The sequence below is a fragment of the Didymosphaeria variabile genome (assembly GCF_027946475.1).
Source record: "Didymosphaeria variabile strain IMI 356815 chromosome Unknown scaffold_10, whole genome shotgun sequence".
In the NCBI taxonomy this organism is placed as follows: domain Eukaryota; kingdom Fungi; phylum Ascomycota; class Dothideomycetes; order Pleosporales; family Didymosphaeriaceae; genus Didymosphaeria; species Didymosphaeria variabile.
The window spans coordinates 1,278,697-1,299,863 of NW_026611629.1; the positions used below are offsets into that span (position 1 = coordinate 1,278,697).

The window sequence follows — 21,167 nt, forward strand, 5'->3', positions numbered from 1 at the left end:
AGTTACAGGCAGTCCCAGTCATCCCACGGAGGGATGGACCGGCGGAAGTGTCCTACTTTGTCAATCATCATGAAGCTAGACGTCGGATTGTCAGAGATTTACAGCAGCCTCCCCCAGTAAGCTAGGACGCACCATACAACAGCAGGGTTGGCGGTGCTATAAAACGTCATCCCGATGTGAAGTGCCGGCGTTTTCAGCCTCAACTTGGATGTTTCGCCAGCCACCTACAGGGTCTGTATACGCTCCAACAAATCAGCCAACTGAACGGCGCCGCATGCGGCTCCGCTGCCACTTCTGAGCGCCCACACCGGACCATGGTCCGCTTCCAGCCACGCGCGTTTCCCGTGCTTGGCCGTTGCTTGACAATGCTTATCATGTACTAGCCGAACCCTCGGCACGGCTTGATTCGGGATCATCTCAGCTGTGCCTTGTTTTGGCCCTCTGCAGCTTGCCCGCACTCGAACGCTGCCTCCACCCGTTCGCTTCTTGCGCAGCCACCTGTGGCTCTTCACGACACTGCGCCGCACTTGAGCAACGCCTGCACTGTTGCGCGATCTTATCGCAGTGCAAGTACCGGATAGTCTCTATCGAGCCCTTCCGACCCTCCTCCGCTGCAGCGCAACAATGTCAGAGAAGACGGATGCACCGCACAACGGGTCCGCCAATGGCGCACCGCCTAACGGCAATGCGCCTGGGACATCGGAGAATCAGGACGAGAAGAACCCACTGGCGCCACTGAAGGAGAAGGCGCGGACAGATTCGAGCAAGAAGGGGCCAGCCGGTGGCTTCGATGATACGCCTATACCGCGCGCTCCGCCCGGCTACACCGTCAAGATCACACTGCACCGCGCAACGAACCTCCCTCTCGCCGACATCAATACCCTCTCCGCCGACCCCTACGTTATCGCCGAACTCCACACCTCGCTACCGACGCGCCACAAGGAAGACCCGCCGCTTCAACGGCGCACGCCAACGATCCGCCAAGAGACGGACCCTGTTTGGAACGCAGAATGGATAATAGCCAATGTCCCCGCGTCGGGCTTCAGATTGAAGTGCCGTATATACGACGAAGATCCGGCAGATCACGACGACCGCTTGGGCAATGTGCACGTCGTAGTGGACTCGTTGAACGAGGACTGGAGTGGTATACGTGAGCAGTCCTATCCGATCAAGAAGCGGATGGCAAGCAAGAGGGCCTACTTGCTACGCGCTTTGGCTGTGTGCTTCAACAAAGCCGAGCACATGCACGGCGAGATGTTCGTGAGCGTGGAAGTACTAGGCCGCACCCAAGATGAAAATGGCGGCCGAGTCTATACCGTGGGACCGCAGTACTGGATACGGCATTACTCGCCGCTGTTAGGTCGTCTCTTAGGGCAGAAGTCACCCAACGAAGAAGGTTCGAGCAGTGCGGCGTCCGAAAAGAAGAAGAAGAAGAAGAAGCCAGAGCGCTATAACTTCCAGGCGAACCAGATGCAGCTGCGCGGACCGACCCCCGAAGCGATGTATCATCGCTACGTCGAGTTCAAGCCCTTTGTCAAGGCCATGTTTACTGCGAAAGGCTTCCGTGGGTATATTCTCTCGAAAGCATTGCACCATCAACACACCCGCGTTTACAACTTCGATCGCGAGACTGCATTCGAGTCCTTCCCAGAACCCTGCAAAGAATTCACACAGAAGTTCCTGGAACTTGTACACCACGACCAAGGAGGGCGCATCTTCACATATGTTCTCACACTAGACGGCCTTTTCCGCTTCACCGAGACCGGCAAGGAGTTCGGCATCGACATGTTGTCAAAGCATACTATGCACTCGGATGTTGCCGCCTACATTGCCTTTTCAGGCGAGTTCTTCATCCGGCGGCTTAAGCATCCGCAGAACAAACCTCCCGAGGAAGGCGGCCACAATGAATCACATCCTCCCGACGAAATCTCGGGTGGCCCTCCAAAAGACCAACCTGTCAAGGACCCGTCATATTACGAGCTGATCATTGACAACGACTCCGGAACCTATCGCCCCAACGCTCAACTCCTTCCCCAGCTCAAGTCTTTCTTCGAGTCGAACTTTCCTGGCCTGCATGTCCTCACGCTAGACTGCCAGGCCGACGCCGATAAGATGGATAAGATGAAGAAAGAACAACGCGAGCGCAAGAAGGTTGAGGGCGATCACATCGTGTACAAACAGATCAGCCGAAGCAGTAGCATGAGCTCGAGCGACATAGAAGATCTGGAGAGGCTCGAGGATCAGGACAGTAGGGAGCCGCATTTCAGACACCAGGTCCAAGGACTCATGGCCGGGAAGGGGGATGCTATGAAGATGCATGCGAAAGACTACAAGCCCAGCAACAACCGCGAGGGTTGGAGAAGCAAGGATCATCCTGCAAGACATGACGATGCGTCGCAAGCAGAAGGCGTTGCCCAGTCCAACGGAGAAGAAACCGCCGGCACGACCCAGCAAGGTCCATCAAATTCTTAAAACACCACAGTCCATCTGTGCGTTTCTTCTTCTGGTACGGCGTTTATATTTCTTTTCGCATCTTCTGGTAATCGGAGCGCAGACCCGCAGCTTAGGTTTCGCCAGAGCTGGCGCGTCTTGGGAAGGAAAGGGAAGGAGGAATGAGCAGGGACACATACTGATATAGGATCGCTCACTATGAGATACCCGCATCTCCTATGTTCATGTGTATAGGCTTGTTGCACGTACTGCTTTCTAATAAGCGAGACTAGTTTTTCTTAATCGTAGTTCATTTGTAATAGAATGGTTCGGAAGCGGCGCGTGTACCAGATCTGTGGCGTGACGGCATAAAGGCACGAGGAGCCCACGCTTTTCCACGATTATTCAATCTGGTAAACCACAGATGGCTCAGGTAAAAACATACCGTGTTGCGGGTGGGCGTGGGGTTCCGACTCCACCTCCGACTCGGAACCCGACATCTCTCTCTGGCACAAAGCCACACCTCATCATAATATCTTCCCAGTAATTTCACTCGCTTCATCGCCTTGTCTTCGCGCTCTACCCAAAGTCAACTCACCATTACCTCTTCCAGCCAGGAAATCCACAACATGGCCACCCCCGTAAACCCCCTCGACCACCTCGCCATCCAGAACGTCCTCGCCCGCTACTGCGAAGCCCTCGACACAAAAAACTGGTCTCTCCTGCAAAAAGTCTTCGTCCCCGACGTGCAAGCAGACTACCCCTTCAACCGTGGGCTCAAAGGTGCAGACGCCGTCGCAGACGCAATCAAGAATAGACTTGGGCCTATACGCACACATCACTCCCTCACCACGTGCAGTGTAACCTTCCAGCCTAATAAGAATTCCCCATCAGGGAAATCCGCGACAGCAGTTACTTACTTCGTTGGATGCCACTTCGGCCAAGGGCCGCACGAGGGGAAGGTGCTGCAAGCGTATGGGCGGTATGTAGATGAGCTTGAGGTGCAGGAGGTAGGGCCGGGCGGGGATTACGAGGGCGTGCAGGGCGCGAGTGGGGTGTGGAGGATACGCAGGAGGGAAGTGGGGTTCACTCAGAGGGTAGGGGATGAGAAGATCATGAAAGAGTTTTGAGAAACATCGCGATGAGTGGAAGGGGCAGGGTGTTGTAATGTCATCGATGAATTGGACAAGCTACTATCGGTCTCCGAGCAAGGAGAAACTAGAGGTGGAGTCGAAAAGCCGCAGCGAAGCGATACCACACAAAGCCATCCACCCATCCATATCCCATATCAATTAGACCCAATGACTATGCTCGCCTTGGGGTACTTCGTCCATGCACGCTATGCCTTAACCATCAAATCCGTGCACTCATTCATAAACCTCGTGAAGTGGTATCGTGCAAATCCCTCGAAAAGAGGAAGAGAAACAAGAACGTGGCTTGACGCCGGTCGTGAGACAATCTAAGCGGACGCCCCTAACTTCGCCTCGGGAGGATAGCAGTAGAGGGCGCCGCCGTATGTACGTTCGGAAAAGTATTTCAAGAGTGGTCGGTCTTGACCTTGGAGAGCTTGGTAAGAACGCCGAGAAGGCCTGTAAATATTGTTAGTTAGCTTGATCGTATCGGAGCCAAATAATGCTTACCAGTTGTGCCAGTAGGAAGTGTCGATGAAGCGAGCGAGTTCCTCTCGCCTACGGTGACGGTGTTCACACAACGCACAGTCGAATTCTCCCTGAGCTCCGAGGCCCATTTGAAGACGATCTCGTCATCGCGGTCGTTGCCAGCGATGAACAAGAAGTCCGGACGATCGGATGGGGGATATTTGTCGAGGATGTGTTGCGCAGCAGTTGCCTTGTCGTAATCGGCCGGCTCAATGATGACGGAGTCCTTGGTGGGAATGGCCCTCACGCGCTGGGACGCAGAGGCATCATTGATCTGGTTCGCACACTCACCAGCTTGGCGACTGGCAGTGTCGGTCGCGCTCTCATAGTGGAAGATGAGCGAGCACTGACGTTCTTCGACCCAGCTACCCTCGACACGCTCAACGTAGTATTGGAGGATATCCTTGATAGCCTTTTTCCATGCCTGGGTCTTGTCCTCGTCGGGAAATTGCACCCACTCATCTGAGCCACCTTCGCGCACGAAGCAACCGTTCTCGGCGATGAGGCCGAGGTTAGGGAGGCGGTTGAACGCTAACTCGAGTTCCTCGACGGTGCGCCCACTCATGACATAGACCGTATTCCTCTTGTCGTTAAGAATGTCGCTGAGGATGTCGATGACCTTATCAACGTTCGTAATGACAGTGTTATTGACAGACCCATAGTTGGCAAGAGTTCCCTCATAGTCGAGAATGAACAAGCGGTTGGAGGTCAACTCATAGTCCTTGATCAGATTTGATGCGGACAAACGAGGAATGGACATGGTGTCACGGCGGAACTGCTCTTCGAAGACGGCGTTCAGCTTCTCCGTCAAATTTCTCACCCAGTACTCGCCCGTGTGATGCAACACGTTGCTGCGCAGCTTGTGGTAACGCGTAGCTTTCTCGTCTTCGCTCATCTCCAAAGCCACCTTGAAAGCATCAGCAATGCCCTGGTAGTGCCAAGGATTAACCGCAAGCTCAGCGCCATCGAATATCGAAGAGCTGCCAGTAAACTCGCTGAGGATGAGTGGACTATGCTTCTTGTTGCTGTAAGCACCGTCCTGGCAGATGATGAACTCGTGCGCACTCAGATTCATGCCCTCACGAAGACTGGTGATGACCATGGCGTCTGCGATGGAGCACAGAGCGAGGTATTGATGGAAGGAGATATCCTGCCTGAGAAACACGAGCGGGTTATGAGACAGAGTGGAGTACTGAGCGTCGATACGCGTGACAATCTCAGAGACGGTAGTAGCCAGCTCTGGATCTTCCCGTGTCGATGTAGCAACCTGTATCAAGACAACCTACAATACCAGTGAGCGACTTCTCTAGATCCAACTATGAGTACTACTAACCTTGTCCCTCCATTCAGGGTTCTTCTTTAGGAAGACTTCGAAAGACAGAAGCTTCTGCCGCACTCCGCGGATGCTGTCCAACTTGTCGCGGGCAACAATGACGTGCTTGCCTTGGTAACGCTCCGTCAGGGTCTTGATCCAGTCTTGGACCTCCTTCTCGTCCCGACCTTGTGCAAGTTTCTGGGGATCTATGCCTATGGGCGAGGCGAAGACGTTGACGAAGCGATTCTCAAGCTGGACGCCATCATCAACGGCCTCGACTGCAAGGATACGGCTACAAGTCTGGAGGAAATGGTACGCGTATTCAGGAGTTTGGAACGCGACAAGGTTGGCACCGAGCATGCCCTCGAGCAGCTGCGTACGGGCTGCCAAACAGCGAAAGACCTCCGAGGAAGGGAACGCGGTATGGAGGAAGAAGCCGATCTTCGCGTCGGGAAGCTTCTCCCTAACCATCGCCGGTACAAGGCAGAGGTGGTAGTCATGGACCCAGATGGTATCACCACGCTTGTAGTTCTTGACAATCTTGTCCGCAAACGCCTGGTTCACATTTTCATAGAACTTCCATGAGTGATCCAAGAAAGCCTTGCTCTTGGGGTGATCGGGGATGACGTAGTGAAAGACGGGCCACAGAATCGTCTTGCAATAGTGTGCGTAGTGTCCATCGTAGTCCTTGTTGTTTACGTACACGGCAAGGGCGTCATGCTCCTCCTCGAGCTTCTCGTATATTTCTTTCTTCTTGCTTTCGTCGATGTCGTCGGTCGGGAATCCTATGAGACCAACGTGAATAACATCCTGTGTGCTTCCCGCATTGTCTGCTGCGCGGACAGCATTGGTGAGACCACCGTTGCCTTGGATTGCAGGCACTATCCTGTAGTTCTGCTCCCAACGGGGATCGCTCTTCTTGTTACCCGAGTTCGTCTGGTATAGCGACCGAGCCCGCTCCCGCGACTGCTCACGCTGGTGTTGCTTACGTTCCTCGTTCTTTTGGTACTCTAGCACGTTGTCTGCTGGACGGAGAGCTCGGGAACGGGGCTGGTTGAAGAACATGCCGCCCGCTCCCCACTCGGGAACGTGGGCATCACTGCGCACTAAAGTCTTGGTGTCGTTCGGCCTGAGGAAGTGGGCTGTGGCGCTTGGCTGCGTAGGAGTGAAGTAATCCTCTTGTGCGAGCATAGCGGCTGGAGTCTTAGGAAGGGTGATGCCCGCGGGCGCGTTGTCCCGGAGAAGACTGCCCTTCTGAGCATCCTCATGGCTGCCGATCGAGTTCTTGCGAGTCAGATCGGAGACAGGTATGGTTGGGACGGGGCTCGCGGCTTGGGACTGTTGAGGCTTCTCAAAGTCCGCCGTATAGGGTAGGAACCTGCGCAAGTTAGCCAGTAGCTCTTCACAATTCTCTCACGCAGCTGCAGAAGCTGAGGCAGACGGTGATACTGCACCGCGGGGTTACTTACAGAGCCGCGTGGAAGTTGGACATGGTGGGCGGCCAGTTGGCGTTGGTGCCCGATGGCGATAGGAGTGTTATCAATGCGGGAGGTTTTTGTAGGTGTGGGAGGAGTGTGGAGGGGTGTTGAGGGGTGTTGACCCGAAGTGGGCGGCGGTGACGGGGGAAAGAGTGGAGTGGGATCGCGATGGTAAAAAAAGTTTCCTGTGAGGTCGACAGCTAGCGTCACGTTGCGGTAAACGTAGCTCTCTGGTCCAGCAAGAACACGGCTTGCAAACCCCTGCTTGGCTGTGCCAACGCGGAAGACGGCAAGCCACACGCTTTATACGCAGCTGGAGCAATAAGCTGACCCGGCAACTTCCTTGGTTTCGCGTGCGAGGATCGTTGGGTGCGACGAGGGTTCCTGTTCTTTCTGTCTTGCACCGCGCCCATCGATATGACGTATCTACGGCCAGGCACAGGGCAGCTCGGGCCCCCACAATGGCACAGTCTTACTGTTTCACGCTCTTACGAAGGCACAGTCCATTACGAGGTCACTATAGCATCAATCTTACACGCTGCCTCAACAACAGCTGAAACCATTGTGACCAAGAGTGCGACCTTGGTAGCGATATCCGTTAGCAGACCGGTCCCTCACCCCTATGACGAAAGTTTCACGCTCACTGGACAGGGAATCATCCCACTGCAGCTAACCTTATAATCCCTGGTGGATGGGTTGACATGCCGCTAGAGAGAACAGCGTAAGGTACGCTCGGCTGCTTCACATCAATGCACGTGTCGTGATGGGATTTCGTCAGAATGCCATCGCCTGCAGGCAAAATGCGATGCGCGGGCGGACTGCTGCAGAAAATCGGGCTGCCCGGGCTGCCTGCATTATCTGGCACCACTCTTCCACCGTGGCGTACATCACAGCCCTTCTCCTTCGAAGAGGATTCCTCTTGCCGAGTTTTGTAGCTGAGTCTGGAGAGATTCGTGCGTTGGACCATCAACTGTACGAGACACTCTTTGCACGCCGATTTGCAAGTCAGCACTATGGTATTGCGCATATATTATACAGTGTGATCGATACGTTATTTCCATCGACTCTTCCCTTCTTCCCTGCCGATAATGGACCATAGGGCTTCTAATTACGCGCACCCTACGTACCATAGTATTTCTCTCCAGCACCTCCTACTATGTACGTGCACCCAGCGCAGCCGCGGAATATTCTCGTCAAACTGTCCAAGAATGACCCCACCTGCGGCCCCAGCAGCAATTGGTTCTGGCATATTCTGTCGTTTGAGCGCCGCGAAGCCCGTAGCTTGCGTGTAGCTCCGGTGATGCGTACCACAATAGGCAAAACCTGCAGTAATTTTTTACGCTCACGCAAGCGCAATAAACGACTTTTGACAGAGCCAGACAGACAGCTCCAATATCTAGAATATGGACCGCATACAGCATTGCTTGGCAACATCCCAAAGTAGTTGAGCTCGTGTCCTTACTCGGGTCTCCTCCTATAGGTGCGGCATCGAGGTACCGGCATGTCCTTGAGAGAGCTCTCTATCAAAATTCCGCCGATGTACGCCCGTTTCATGTTGTTTTCGAGGGCTTTGAATGGTCTCGCCCAGTTCTAGAAGCACATGGACACTCACCATCACTCACACTAAGCAGCACTACCCGCTTCACCGCACCGTATGATTCGCACGGCATCGTCTACATTTCGCTGCACCCATGGTCCTTTCTAAACTGCCTCTTCCGGCAGTTAAAAGTGAAAAAGTGTCGAACGCTGAGGAAAAGAACCCACCAGTGAATTGATCGCGAGAGAAATACTAGCACGCTATGGACGGAATGAGGGTGGAAGGGTGGGCGAAGGGAGGGTCTCTGTGGACAGGCAAGCCAGCAGCGTCATGCATGAGGGTCTGCGGCTGATTCAAGGCGTGCAGCACAGCACACGAGCAGTCGAGTGAACGTGCCCACGTGGAAAGCAATGTGCAGTTGAAGGTTTTCGCCGGCAGAGTTGGGTTTGGACCTTGCGTGCCTCAGGCCAGAGCGCCAGCCTCGGTGGCTTCCCCACAACTGCACGCACCCAATCCCGCCTCCGCGCCTCCCGCATCCACCACCCACATCCGCACAAAGCCATTCCGAGCAACGCCATTGTACCACACCGAACCCGAACAAGAAAAAGCAACACTAGGTCCGCCATGGCGGAAACCGACCCATTCTTCGCGCGCATCCCCCTCGCCTACCGCGCCCTCCTCCTCTACGTCGAACCCGTCATGGCCTTCAACGGCTCCATCCTCTGCCTCTTCTTTCCCTCGCTCTTCCTCTCCACCTTCTCGCCTTACCTCTCCTACCACGCCGACTCCCAGATCATCTACAACCAGCTCGCGGCCACCTACACGCTCTTCGCGTTCAACCAGGCCGTCGTGCTGCGCATCGCGAAGGACATCCGCGTGTGGAAGGCAATTGTGCTAGGCATATTGGTGTGCGATACGGTGCATCTGTGGGCTGGGTTTGATGTCATGAGGAGGGATGGGACGATGAGTCCGGTAATGTGGAGGGCGGAGGATTGGGTTGCTGTGGGGAGTTTGATTGTGCCCATGGGGTTGAGAGTAGCTTTTTTGCTCGGGATTGGGGTCAAGGAGGATGGTGCGAAGAAGATGCAGTAGGAGGGCGCGCGCGAACTGGAGAGAGTTGTATGAAGACATGCAAAAGCTGGCATTGTTCGTGCTACGGGGCTTCCAGGCGACATGGTTGGAGGTAGGCCATGGGCAACTTGCCAGCGCAAGCTGCATCGTTCAAGCAACAGCTTGTCGATGTATAGTAGGCCTTGCGATTCCAGGGCATCCATGACCAGAGGCTCTCGTTTTTGGAAGACACTAAATGTATCTACCACAAGCTCATCTACACACCATCTATTCCGCTATCACATCTACCTTGGTCCTCACCCTCAAGGGGCTGTTGACGCATTTGCCATCAACGGGGCATTGACCCATCCACCCCCGAATTGACCCGTGCCCGGACTACCCTTCCTGCGCACGAACACGCTCCCCCACCTTTTCCTACCCTGCGCGTCCTCGGTCTCAATATTCAACGTCAATATACCCGACTTTCCTATATAAGCTTCGTAGAACTGCTGGTGGTCCATAACCTGCACCCAGAACCGATGGAGGAACATCTTCGCTGCCTCAGTGTTCGCCGTATGCCGACTCCTAAAGGTGCCCACCAACTTTTCGCTCTCTAGCTTTGCCTTTTCTTTGAGCCAGTCCTCTTGGACCAGCTCGTATTCAGCTGTTCCGCCGCTTGGTGAGTAATCTTGTGCGCCTATGTATGCTGAATTCTCGAGCGCTTGGCGGATTTTGGCGGGATATGAACTTAGGTCTTCGGTGAGTTCGAAGTTGAGGACCTTCGGTAGCGAGGACTTTCTTGGGCTCGGGGCATGGAGCGGAAATTCTTCATCGTTGGCGTGGATGGGCTCGCTGTTGTAGGGTCGGTCAATTCGCCTTGGATTCATACCATTGGATTTGAAGTCAACCAGTCTCTCCGCATAGCTTTCGTCGCCGAAGCTACTGTTTTGTCGGATGGGGGTAGCAGTAAGAGGTTTGAATAGTGATAGATCAATCAAATAAAGAGGAGGAGGGGGAGGAGGACTTGCACCAACCCACGCGGCACTTCTGCTGCGTCTCCGCTGTGGTGGCTCCGGTAACCGCGGTAAAGTGCCACTGCACGGCGGATTCAAGACGTCTTCGGTCGCCTGTGGGCATGAAGCAGGATCTGGATTTTGTATATTTGCAGTATGAGGCCGAAGTTCCATACGGCCGTTGACCTGGTACGCTTCATGTCTTGCAACTTCGTCACGCTGCCGATCCTGGGTACTCAGATTGTGATCCGTACAGAAATCCCATGGCGGTCCTAGGCAGCCCTTGTACTTCCACAGATCACTGCAGAAGCCAAGGTGGAGGTGGCCGCATTCACCACATCTTCCCGGAAGAGCTATCGAAGGGAGAGTAGGAATTCTATCAGGAAGAGGATTGAAAGGGATAGGATTAGGTCTAGAGGTTCCAGTAGGAAGAGGACAAGGTGCTAGAGGAAGAGGAAAGTATTCGTGGAGTTCCTTCAATATCTTCGGCGGCGGAGGGGGCGACGGCAGCTGCTCTCTTTCGGAAGACATTTTCGAGATCTGGCATGGGATACTGCTGGATGGGAAAGAAAGGTGGAAGTACTCATTTTACACGTGTGGCACACGTGTGCCACGTTGTCGTTCTGTTGGGAAGGTACAGTAAAGGTGGGCTTACCATGGTTTGCTTCACCTGTCTCCACTTCACCCATAGTACACGAGTAGGGACGCTTCCACCAACATCAAACTTCACAACAACTAGGACATCGGATTCGATTGCTATCTGTGTTCTCATTTAATTGAGACACTACATCATATTCTTATCTGCTTTGGTGTATCACGGTTCTCAGAGTTATAGAGTAGAGGCTCACATACAAGGATTATGGTTCGCAACTGTAGGTGACTCTATTCATATTGATAAATCGATAGACATCAGTGCCTAGCCTTCCTGGCTCAGCTGCCCAACGAGTGCCCGCTCACAGACCTGGCGTCCCAGGTATGAGAACCATCCAACCCATATTGACGCCATCAAGAGGGCTGACAACCAATCTCAAGTTAAACGCCACAAACACCACTCAATCTACCAATTGTCCCAACCTCGGTACCATCTCTCAACTCCCTCCCTCCGCCTTGACACCCTCCACCACTGTGGGCACTTTCGCCTCCTTGATCACCTCCACTTTCGTCCTCTCCACATATAGTACCTTGGTGTGCCTCTCACCCTCCACCAATTCCGACACAAATAGACTGAGACAATTATCCTCATCGAACCCACACCCCACCTCATCATACCTCACGGCATGCAGATGAGCGAACTTTGGATTCTTGACTCCCTTAATAGGCGCTAACAGGACGAATTTGGGCTTCTCATTCTTCTCAGCAAGTCGAGAATTCCTAGCCAGAAATTGGTGGAGCAGACGGGCGTTTGCAAAGCTTAGTGACGGTGTGCTCTGTCCGACCGGGAGAGAGGAGAAGTCTGTGGCTGAGCCGACGGCGGTGTCGGATGTCATAGTGTATCGATAGTGTGGATTGATGGGGACATTGGTCTGGAAAGCCTCCATAACGGCGTGGATCTCAAGCTGGCGGAGTTCAGCGATGGTCGCGAGGGTGCGATCGGGAAAGAATAGGCTGGCTGTCGAATTTGTACCGATGCTGAGTGTGAAGAACTTGTTGGGGAACGCAGGAGTAGCGACGCCGGATGCAGGCCTAGGAGCACTTGAGCCTTGAACCGAGTTTGCGCCTGGCGGCATGGTCCTGGGGTTCTTGGGCGGACGCGGGGCTGTGAGTGATGTCGAATGGATCTCGATGATATCAGAATCATCCACGTCGACGTCAATGACGCGTCTCTTGGGTGGCATAGTGGCAGCTTTTGGGTCAGTTGAGTGGGTGGGGAATTGAGAGGCAGAGAACTCTTTGCGGATTCGCTCAAGGAGTTGCGCACGGCGACCGTGGTCCATTGACGAGATCAATCAAGTTTATCTCACTTGATGCAGATGCCGCAAGCAGACGGTGGGGGTGATAAGAAAGTATTCAGATTGGAGAAAAGGACTGCAGTGTGGTTATTGTTCTTAGATTGGTATATAGCTGGTCTCTTACTTAAAGCTTCGCCTTCGGACCCTGTTCCTCTTCCTGTGCCTTTACCTTCAACACCCTCCTCAAAATCTTCCCGCTAGCGCTCTTCGGGATCTCATCTAACCACCTGACACCGCCTCTTAGTCTCTTATGACCCGCCACTCTCTTACCCAGCCAGTCAACGATCGCCTTCTTTTCATCGTCTGTCCGACCCAGACCGTCTTTGGGCACAACATATGCCCTCGGTAGCTCGGTTGCCTCCTCCTTTTCATATACACCAATGACTGCAACGTCGTTGATGGAAGGGTGAGACAGTAGTATGCCTTCCAATTCTGCAGGAGCAACTTGAAAGCCTTTGTACTTAATGAGTTCCTTGATGCGGTCCGTGATGTAGAAGTTGCCATCAGCGTCTTGGTAGCCGACATCGCCGGTCTTGAAGTACCCATCGGGCGTCAGAGCGTTGGCAGTTCCCTCAGGGTTGTTGAGGTAGCCCTTAAAGACATTAGGACCCTTGATCCACAGCTCTCCCACTTCACCAGGCTTGAGCTCCTTTTCCTCCGGAGACATGTACTTCGCTTCTTGATAGGGCAAGAGCGTGCCAACTGAGCCAATCTGTGTATTCCATGTTTCCCACGGTTGCGTATGTGTAGTAGGACTCGTCTCTGACAGTCCGTAACCTTGTTTTATCGGAATCTTCAAGCGGTTGTACACTGCCTCGACTAGCTCCTTGGTCAAAGGCGCAGCGCCCGAGTTCATCATTCGTACCGTGCTGAGATCATACTTGGAGACCACGGGACTCTTTGCGAGAAGGACCACGATGGGTGGGACGACGTACAAGAAGGTGACTTTGCGCTCCTGGACGATCTTGCAGAAGTCTTCGAGATCGAATCGCGGCATGACTACGAGTTGAAAGCCGGAGTACATGCTCTGATGTATCAAGCAGGTAAGGCCTGTCATCGTTAGTCAGACGAATTAAATGAAGTGTATAATGCAAAGCACATACCGTAGATATGAAAGAACGGCAAGAAAGCCAGAATCTTATCACCGTCTCCACCAGGTCCACCTGTCGAGCTCAGCTTTCCTCCCTCTGCCACCTTGATCATCATCGTATTGGCCACAATGTTTCTGTGCGTTAACATTACTCCCTTAGGATGTCCCGTCGTTCCGGAAGAGTACACCAAAAAAGCGAGATCCTGGTCTGGTTTCGCCTTCGTCCTACGGTATCTCGCTGACCCTGCCGTCTTTCTTATGCTGGTGAAATGCTTGACCCTGTAGGTCGGGTCGCGCTCATCTCCCATTACGATGACATGGTCTAGTGGTATGCCGACCTTGGTCGCAGCCTCCTGTGCATTCTTGATGAAAGCCATCTGCGTGACTATAGCCTTTGCGCCAGCATCCTTCAGCTGGAATGCGAGCTCATCGACCGTGTACGCTGGGTTCGCAGGGCTGAGCACTCCTCCCGCCCAGTGGGTGCCCCATGTTATCGCCGGTGTGTCGATACAATTTGTTGTGTACAGCGCGAGAACGTCGCCTTTCTGCCAGTCCCATAGTGCCTTGAGGCCCTGGCCGAACTCGATTGCAGTCGCTTTGACTTGGGCGTAGGTGTAGGATCGGTTTGTGTGAGGATCAACATAGATTACTGTACTGTTGTCAGCGCGATACTCATAATCGATACTGGCAGCATCAAGTACCTTTGTCATCCGAAAATGGCTTATCTTTGCGCTCGAACAAGAACCCCCAAAGATCGACATCTGGGATGGGTGCCTCTGGGTAGCTGGAGTTTGTAGGCATGGTAGGTTGAGCGATAATCGCAGAGCAATTAGCTTTTGCGGTCAAGGAGGGTAGAAACGAGAGAGAAAGAAGAAATACCAAGGCATGGGGTGCGCCACAGACATGATTGCGGGGATTGGGGGAGCCTCGGTGAGCAGCTCTGTGCCTCGGCGGTGATGGGGTTAGCGCAAAAGGCTCGCGGCTTCTCCCCACACTCCACGCCGAGGCGGACTTATCGGAGTAAACATGCCAACACTCCATTCGTCCATTTTTCGCACTTTGATCAGAGGTTATGCTGCGGATATATGATAGCTCAGTTGTAGTACGTTGCAGTAAGACATCTAATAAAGTATTCGTCTACCATTGCAGTGCTGCATATTATTGCATGCTTACTGCCCATACGTAATTTTTCTAGCGTGTAGCATCCGTCATTCTTCGCCTACCGTTGCCGTTGAGAAGGATTTACGTCAGTGTTCGGCACCAGTGTTCGGCATACCGGAGTCTGCTCAAACTTACCTACCGCACTCAGTTGTAATACGAAATGCCAGGGCTATGCTAACGATGGTTCTCAAGAGTAGCTACTTAAACACGCATTGGTGCTTTTGTCTTTCGTTGACTTGGTTCGGAGTCTGATCAGGGATCTTTACGAAACATTGTTTGCGATCCTCCTCATAATTAGTTGTCAGAAAAAATTTGTACTGGGACAGACAACTCTGGGTGCAACACATGCTGCAAAAGAGACCGCTGCAGATTCCATCAAGAGTGGGGATGGACTCTTGCTTGTTCACGAACCTGCTAGACGGCAGGTGCACAGCCTTAGAATATGTGAATTGAGATCGAACAGCCGATGTCATCCTATCGCTCTTGCATCTTCCGTGCCTACGTTGTCAATTCCATCAGCCTCATTGTATCGCGGAAAAGTTGGTGATACGCCGGAGGACGACCGTCCATTCCGCCGGTCAAGCGCCACCAAACTGCCCAAAACGGCAGTTTTAAGTAGGCTGTTGAACATGGCGGCGGAATTGGCACTCCAGACCATTTTCAAATCCACCGGTCGGCCAACGCGCCAGCCCAACCCCTGTGTTCCAGCGCCTCCTTTGCCGTTGTATCCATGTTTCCCTTCAGCCAAAGTGCCGCTTTGGGAAGCCTTCGTGAAATGCATCGATTGTAGGCGGTTCCAGCCCCTGGCCTGGGCTTGGGTTGGTGGACGAGGCTCAGGTTGAGGTTCGGGTTCTAGGTTCGGCGGCGCGGGGAAATCGGCGGGACGGCGGTCGGATGGTTCTTTCCTGGGAAGGTTGCTCAACAACATCCATGTACCATGTCAGCAACGCCATGTGCTCGGGGAAGTCTGCCGGAAGACCAACTGCAATATCACACTCTCCATCTTCCATGTGCCCTCCTGCGAGGTAGCTTAACAGTGCCAGCCTATATGTTTTTCCGGCGTCCTAGTAGTCCGTCCCCTGAGCCGTTGACATCCAGCAGCTGGTCCTGGACCTGGACCTGGGCCCCTGGTGTGAGTCTTTATTGATGCGCGACGATCCTGCATCTGCTGCCGGGGACCCGAACCTCTAGAGATTGCCATGAAATATTGTAGAACAGCTGGGACGAGAAAGAGATAGCTGGGACCGTGTGCGATGTCTGGCATCGGCATGCGGCGGTCATCTGGAGTCCCTGCAGTCAGCGAGGCGGTATTCTTAAGGGTCACTCGCTGTTGAAAAAAGGAGCCGAGTAAAGACATAGCAGCGAGGGGAGAAGCGCGTTGAAGACGACATGCAGCCTGCGGGTTCGGGCCTGCGGCTGGCGGCGTGCTTCTTTTGGTGTTCATTGCGTGCCTCGGCGGGGATATAGAGGATCTGAAGAAATCTTCAAGTGGGAAGAGGAGGGCTTGCTGCAACAAGAGGTAGTAGAAAACAGTATAGGCGTGAGCGGCGCGTAGTGAGCGCGTATGGAGCGGTAGGTTACAACGGTCGGCGAGCTGCGTATGGCGTCTACATCATGCCTGCTGACAGTGAGGTAGAGATCTCGGGGGAGTAGAGGGTGCAGCAAGAAAAGCCGGCCTAGCAAAGAGATAGTCGAGGACTTAAGCGAGGAGGTGAAGCCACCCACATTTGGTGTTGCAGATGAATGCTCGGTGCTTGGTGTACCTGCCTCACCCGGACCCCTCTGTTTACACGTCCCCTCACCTCAATCACCACCACAACTTCAAAATAGCCCTACAACTCTACAAAGACTGCCTTTTCTTGTAGTATATAACTCCCTGGAAAACACCTTCTTTCATCAATAAACCTGTCCGAAAGGGGGTAGCCTAGCGGTGCCTGACCGGCCGCCGTGGACTTCGGTTCACCAAAAGTGTCAGACTAAAACAAGGTACGTCAGTTCGACTTGCGTTGCTTTCAATACACTTCGACAAAAGTAAACTCCTCTACAACTGGGTTTCTCATAGGCAATGTGCTCCTATGTTCTTTTGCTACTTTTTGGCAGCCGCCACTCATTTACTGTAGATGCTATGCACTTACTTTGGCCCGATGGGCACTCTCCTTGGCCAGCTACTGTCTTTTGCTCGCTTGCTGTTACTTTTTGAGGTCCCTTATGCTATGGACCTCGTGCGCCATCTCCGCTCCTTCCGTCCCCCGACACCTACCTCGCAACCACCGTGATCGGATTATCCACTCCTTCTACTCCACTATTCTTCTCTCCCGGCTCAGAATCATGCGCACTAAAGCAGACAAGCTCAGATGTACATTGTAAACTCAAGAACGCACCAATCTCACTATCACTACGCTTGAACATTTAGGCTTCAACGCAATGTGCTGCAACACCAAGGCCTGCTCTTCGCCACGTAAAACTGACCTTATATCATTGACCGAGCTGTACTCTACGCCTCGATCACCGAGACATGGCGTCAGTAAGCTAGTATTATGTCGCAAAATGACCTGTGCTAGCCTCGAGCTCCATAGTATTACGATGAGCGCCATTGCAATCAACGACACCTCACACACCAAACCACCTGACATGCGTTTACATGTATCCCATCACGAGAGTACACTTAACACTCTATACGGCGCGCAAGTAGCAACGCTTCAGGCGAGCCTGCCATCACACGAGGACATCGACCTGCTGGGCGTATCTTGATATCATAAATGAGGTTTGCATGTTTGTAGCCTAACACATTTCACACAAGCAAGTCGCACAGATCATGCTTATTATAGTTCAATTGAGCCGAAGCTCTATGTATTCCCATATGTACCTGTTCGTTTCCATTCCCAGTCCATTAAGGTGCCAGTTCCTCATGTGTATATATATGATGCAAATGCCCTAGACCCTAATGCATACGACCAATAGAAATGCCCGAAGAAAACATACAGAGAAAAACATTGCATGCGACGGTGCGCAGATGGTATATTGCGTAAAAACAAGCACAGAAAGTCAAAAGGTCGAACATTATGTGTGTAACCTGTGTTAGGAAAGCGCGACATCAACCCCAGTCAGGATGGTTGACTTTGTTGTGGCGCCGGGTGACAGCATCGTTTCCCATGCTGTAGGCACGGCTGTCTTGCAGTGCAGCGTGATACGTTACGTCGTTGCCCATGGTGCGGGATCTCGACTGCCGTTCAACGTCGTTAGGACGCTGGCCGTTCTTGTCGTACTTCTCGATCAATGGAGACACCACACGGCCGCGACCTGTGCTCCGAGCACGGATCTTACGCCCAGAATTCGCTGGAGTGGGTTGCGGGATTTCAGGAACCTCAGGCACTTCAGGCTCTGTCTGGGTCTGGGTCTGCTGCTCATGTTGACGACTCGTCACGGCCAATTCTCCGATACTCGGTATCGTGGGCATCGGAGGCGCACGACCGTAGAAGCTGTGTCTTCGGTAGATGTCTGCGTCGCCCATGGCCTCCCTTTCAGAGTAGTAGCTCTTGGGCCTGGAAGGCATTCCAGGCCGCACGGATGCGCGATCCTTGCTGCGAAGACGAGCAAGTTTTGCGGCTGTCTGGGCGTCCATATTCAGCATGGACTTTGCCCGTGGCATCGCATTACCGAGCTGATAGGGATGGGTCGGTGAAGATGTTCTCTTCTGGTGGGCAGTGGGCAAGGCAATATCGTAAGGAGAACGACCAAGTGAAGCAGCTATGGTTCCAATGTGAAGGAGCATGGGCTCATTTGGTAACGGCGGCTGTTCTTCCTCTTTAGACTCCTTCGTTTTCCGCCGGAAGAGGGAGAGGCTTCGTCGAAGTCCGCGAAGAGATGATGAACGTTCCGTGTCTGGACGCTTACGGTCTCGACCGCGCGATTCAGGCTCAGGGGTGGCTGGAGGCGATGGAAATTTGATTGGTTCAAGAGCAGGTAATTCAGTCTCGGCCTCCGGTTCATCAAGGTTTACATGGTTCTTCGTGGGGTACGTATGTGTCAAGCAGTCCATGCCTGGCGCTTCGGAAAGACGCCTAACGAACTGTTTCCTGACATCGGCGGGTATGCTTGGGATTGATCCCTCTGGTATAGGATCGCATGACTGAACCACCGGCAGCTCTTGAAATGAAGGATTTCTTTTTTGCAGTCGTTTTTGCGTCGAAGTCCTACTATCCAGGGAAAAGTGAGAAATGAAAGACGTGGGCGTAGAAGGCGTTTTAGGTGCTTTCACGCCTAGCGAAAGATCATCGATGTGCCAATCCAGGGGCAAAGCCGTTTCTTTGATGTCCTCCTGAGAACGATATCGATGTATAGTGTGAGGCATCATGTGCTCATCTGTTGGAGCGGGTGGCAGGGAGTCTTCTGAAGTTGAACCTTGTAGCATCTGCTCGAACGTGTACAAACTGGCAACGGCAATCTTTTGAGGTCCATTCTCGCTTTGACGTAAGTCAGTCACCATTGAAGGCTTCTTGGAAACTCTTGGGATCGTACCCGGCGTCCAAGCTTCACGGTGCTTGGCCTCGAAACTTCCACCGGACGAATATCCCGAATCAGCCTTCTGAGGTGGTGGTCGAGCTTCTACCTCTCGCTGTTGCTTCGGCGTCGAGTTAGCACGAGGAACAACTGCTTCATGCGCACTGGAGGCCTCAACAGGTTCGCTGAATATAGTACCGTCCAGTATGCGTATAGCCTCTTCCCGATACGATTCGCCTTCGTCCGAAGCAAAGCCCTCGTCAAGATCTGCAGCAGCCATATGTTGAGGAACTTCCGAGAGATCATCGGGTATGCCAGGCTGTGAATCGAGCATAGTGGCAAGGGTATCCTGACTCTTGTTCATGACGCGAAGCCGTCTGAGAGGCTCCGGCTCCATATCTATCTCTCCATTATGCGGTATTAACGGTTGGCACTGTTGATGATGCTGCTGGCGCGGATGTTTTGGGGTTTCAGGCTTCGGCGGCGTGAGGTAGCGCGAGGTAGTCTTTGCCCTCCGAGCGTCATCCGATACACGTAGATTTCGATGAAGTGGAGGCGTGGGAGGTTGCAGTGCAGACTTGCTTCTGATGTGGCGGCGCTTTCTGGTAGACTTCATCATTATCGGACTATCCAGAGCATCCGAGGAGAAGTAGTCTTCTCCTTGCGATGTCGTTTGTGACGTGTACCAATTCAACTTTGCACTGGCAGCCGGCGACGGCTCCCCATTGGCAATTCTTAATGACCCGAGCTTAAGAGTTCCAATGTGTGAATATTCCATATCGGCAGGTGTCTGAGCTCGCGGTATGGGAGATTCTCGCCCTTCTTCAGCCAGATCCATCGCAGCTATCCGCGTCAGTGGGGAGTTTTCCACCATATCCTGGCGTTGCCATTTCGCCTCCTCTTGCGCGTCTAGCTGGGGTCTTCTCCAAGAGTTCCACGTTCGCCTGTTGCTCTCGACCGGCGAGTTGCGAGTTGCAAGACCTGGTGTGGCAAGGAGAGAACGTCGCCGAGTAAGGGAGGAGGTCGAGCGGTTTACGACCGAAGTGCGGCGGCTGAGGCCTGGTTCGGCGGCGCTGGTGGGACGAGGAGATGGACTGGGAGCATACGGCGCCAGTGCTTGCTCTATGAAGCTCATGTTAGCACTGAAAATGTACTAGGAGATATTCGCTTAGGCTTACGCAATGCTGCAATGTCCTCAGGCGTCGCACTCTTCTGGACCTCTTGAAGGATGGAGATCGCCGTTTCTATATCTACGGCTTGACTGCTCTGCACTAGCGAGACCTTTGAGGCAGGTAAGCTAGAGAGCCTTGCGGTAGGCCCTGCCTTGCCCCCAAAGCACGACAGCGAGTTTGACCGCGAGGAAAGTCGCTTCTGCACGTCCAAGTCTCCCCAGATATCTTCTCCGTCGAACGAATTCCGGTACCCAAAGTCCGTCTGTACAGGAGACAGCAACTGCGATTTGATCTGCTGCCGGTCCTGTGCGCTCAGGTTGGCGTATCTGGAGGAGAGAGAGACGGGTGAATCCACATGGAGGTCATTGTCTGGAACGATGGAAGGCGAGTTCCTGTTCGTCTTCGGCTTCACCAGCCTATTATGCGGCTGGCCATGGCTCTGTGCGTTTCCCATGTCGTGGAACTTGTTGGGAAAGTATTCGAGGAGCAGCAAGGCCCAGTGAAGATCAAATGGCAGACATCGAACACGTGGTGGGCAAACCTAAGCTGGGTAAGAAGCTGCACGAAGGCGGGGAAGCTGCTATCGACGCACTCACCCGAGATTATGCCTAAGGAAGCTACGAAACCGGACGTGAAGGCTGGGGCGGAAGACCAAGGAAGGCACAACAGCTTCACGGTGTCACTCCGACAGGGTAGACTGAGTGTCTCTCTTCCCATGGAGGCGCTCGGGTGGTTAAAATGGTCCCACACCGTCTTGACCCTACGATTACAAGTCCGCAGCTAACTAGCCCAGGTGGAGCTCTCATGAGGAGCG

At 53.4% G+C, this 21,167-nt stretch overlaps 8 protein-coding genes across 8 annotated transcripts; 3 read left to right on the forward strand and 5 right to left on the reverse strand.

Annotated features, from left to right (window-relative positions):
• Positions 1 to 624: 624 nt before the first annotated feature.
• Positions 625 to 2,472, forward strand: N0V89_012477 (uncharacterized protein; the record flags this gene model as incomplete). Its single annotated transcript, XM_056221198.1, has 1 exon — positions 625 to 2,472. One exon carries the CDS (start codon positions 625 to 627, stop codon positions 2,470 to 2,472), a length of 1,848 nt encoding a protein of 615 aa, XP_056065185.1.
• Positions 2,473 to 3,059: 587 nt separating this feature from the next.
• Positions 3,060 to 3,560, forward strand: N0V89_012478 (uncharacterized protein; the record flags this gene model as incomplete). Its single annotated transcript, XM_056221199.1, has 1 exon — positions 3,060 to 3,560. One exon carries the CDS (start codon positions 3,060 to 3,062, stop codon positions 3,558 to 3,560), a length of 501 nt encoding a protein of 166 aa, XP_056065186.1.
• A 406-nt stretch (positions 3,561 to 3,966) lies between these two features.
• TPS3 (Trehalose-6-P synthase/phosphatase complex subunit) lies at positions 3,967 to 6,895 on the reverse strand (the record flags this gene model as incomplete). The annotated part of the gene is made up of 4 exons (XM_056221200.1): positions 3,967 to 4,019; positions 4,071 to 5,370; positions 5,422 to 6,781; positions 6,873 to 6,895. The coding sequence occupies 4 exons, from the start codon at positions 6,893 to 6,895 to the stop codon at positions 3,967 to 3,969; spliced, it is 2,736 nt and encodes a 911-aa protein (XP_056065187.1).
• Positions 6,896 to 9,042: 2,147 nt separating this feature from the next.
• On the forward strand, positions 9,043 to 9,510 carry N0V89_012480 (uncharacterized protein; the record flags this gene model as incomplete). Its single annotated transcript, XM_056221201.1, has 1 exon — positions 9,043 to 9,510. The coding sequence occupies one exon, from the start codon at positions 9,043 to 9,045 to the stop codon at positions 9,508 to 9,510; it is 468 nt and encodes a 155-aa protein (XP_056065188.1).
• A 281-nt stretch (positions 9,511 to 9,791) lies between these two features.
• On the reverse strand, positions 9,792 to 11,012 carry N0V89_012481 (uncharacterized protein; the record flags this gene model as incomplete). Its single annotated transcript, XM_056221202.1, has 1 exon — positions 9,792 to 11,012. The coding sequence occupies one exon, from the start codon at positions 11,010 to 11,012 to the stop codon at positions 9,792 to 9,794; it is 1,221 nt and encodes a 406-aa protein (XP_056065189.1).
• A 557-nt stretch (positions 11,013 to 11,569) lies between these two features.
• Positions 11,570 to 12,316, reverse strand: N0V89_012482 (uncharacterized protein; the record flags this gene model as incomplete). The annotated part of the gene is made up of 1 exon (XM_056221203.1): positions 11,570 to 12,316. The coding sequence occupies one exon, from the start codon at positions 12,314 to 12,316 to the stop codon at positions 11,570 to 11,572; it is 747 nt and encodes a 248-aa protein (XP_056065190.1).
• Positions 12,317 to 12,554: 238 nt separating this feature from the next.
• Positions 12,555 to 14,321, reverse strand: N0V89_012483 (uncharacterized protein; the record flags this gene model as incomplete). Its single annotated transcript, XM_056221204.1, has 3 exons — positions 12,555 to 13,480; positions 13,534 to 14,169; positions 14,222 to 14,321. The coding sequence occupies 3 exons, from the start codon at positions 14,319 to 14,321 to the stop codon at positions 12,555 to 12,557; spliced, it is 1,662 nt and encodes a 553-aa protein (XP_056065191.1).
• A 3,454-nt stretch (positions 14,322 to 17,775) lies between these two features.
• Positions 17,776 to 20,807, reverse strand: N0V89_012484 (uncharacterized protein; the record flags this gene model as incomplete). Its single annotated transcript, XM_056221205.1, has 2 exons — positions 17,776 to 20,303; positions 20,360 to 20,807. 2 exons carry the CDS (start codon positions 20,805 to 20,807, stop codon positions 17,776 to 17,778), a joined length of 2,976 nt encoding a protein of 991 aa, XP_056065192.1.
• Positions 20,808 to 21,167: the final 360 nt, after the last annotated feature.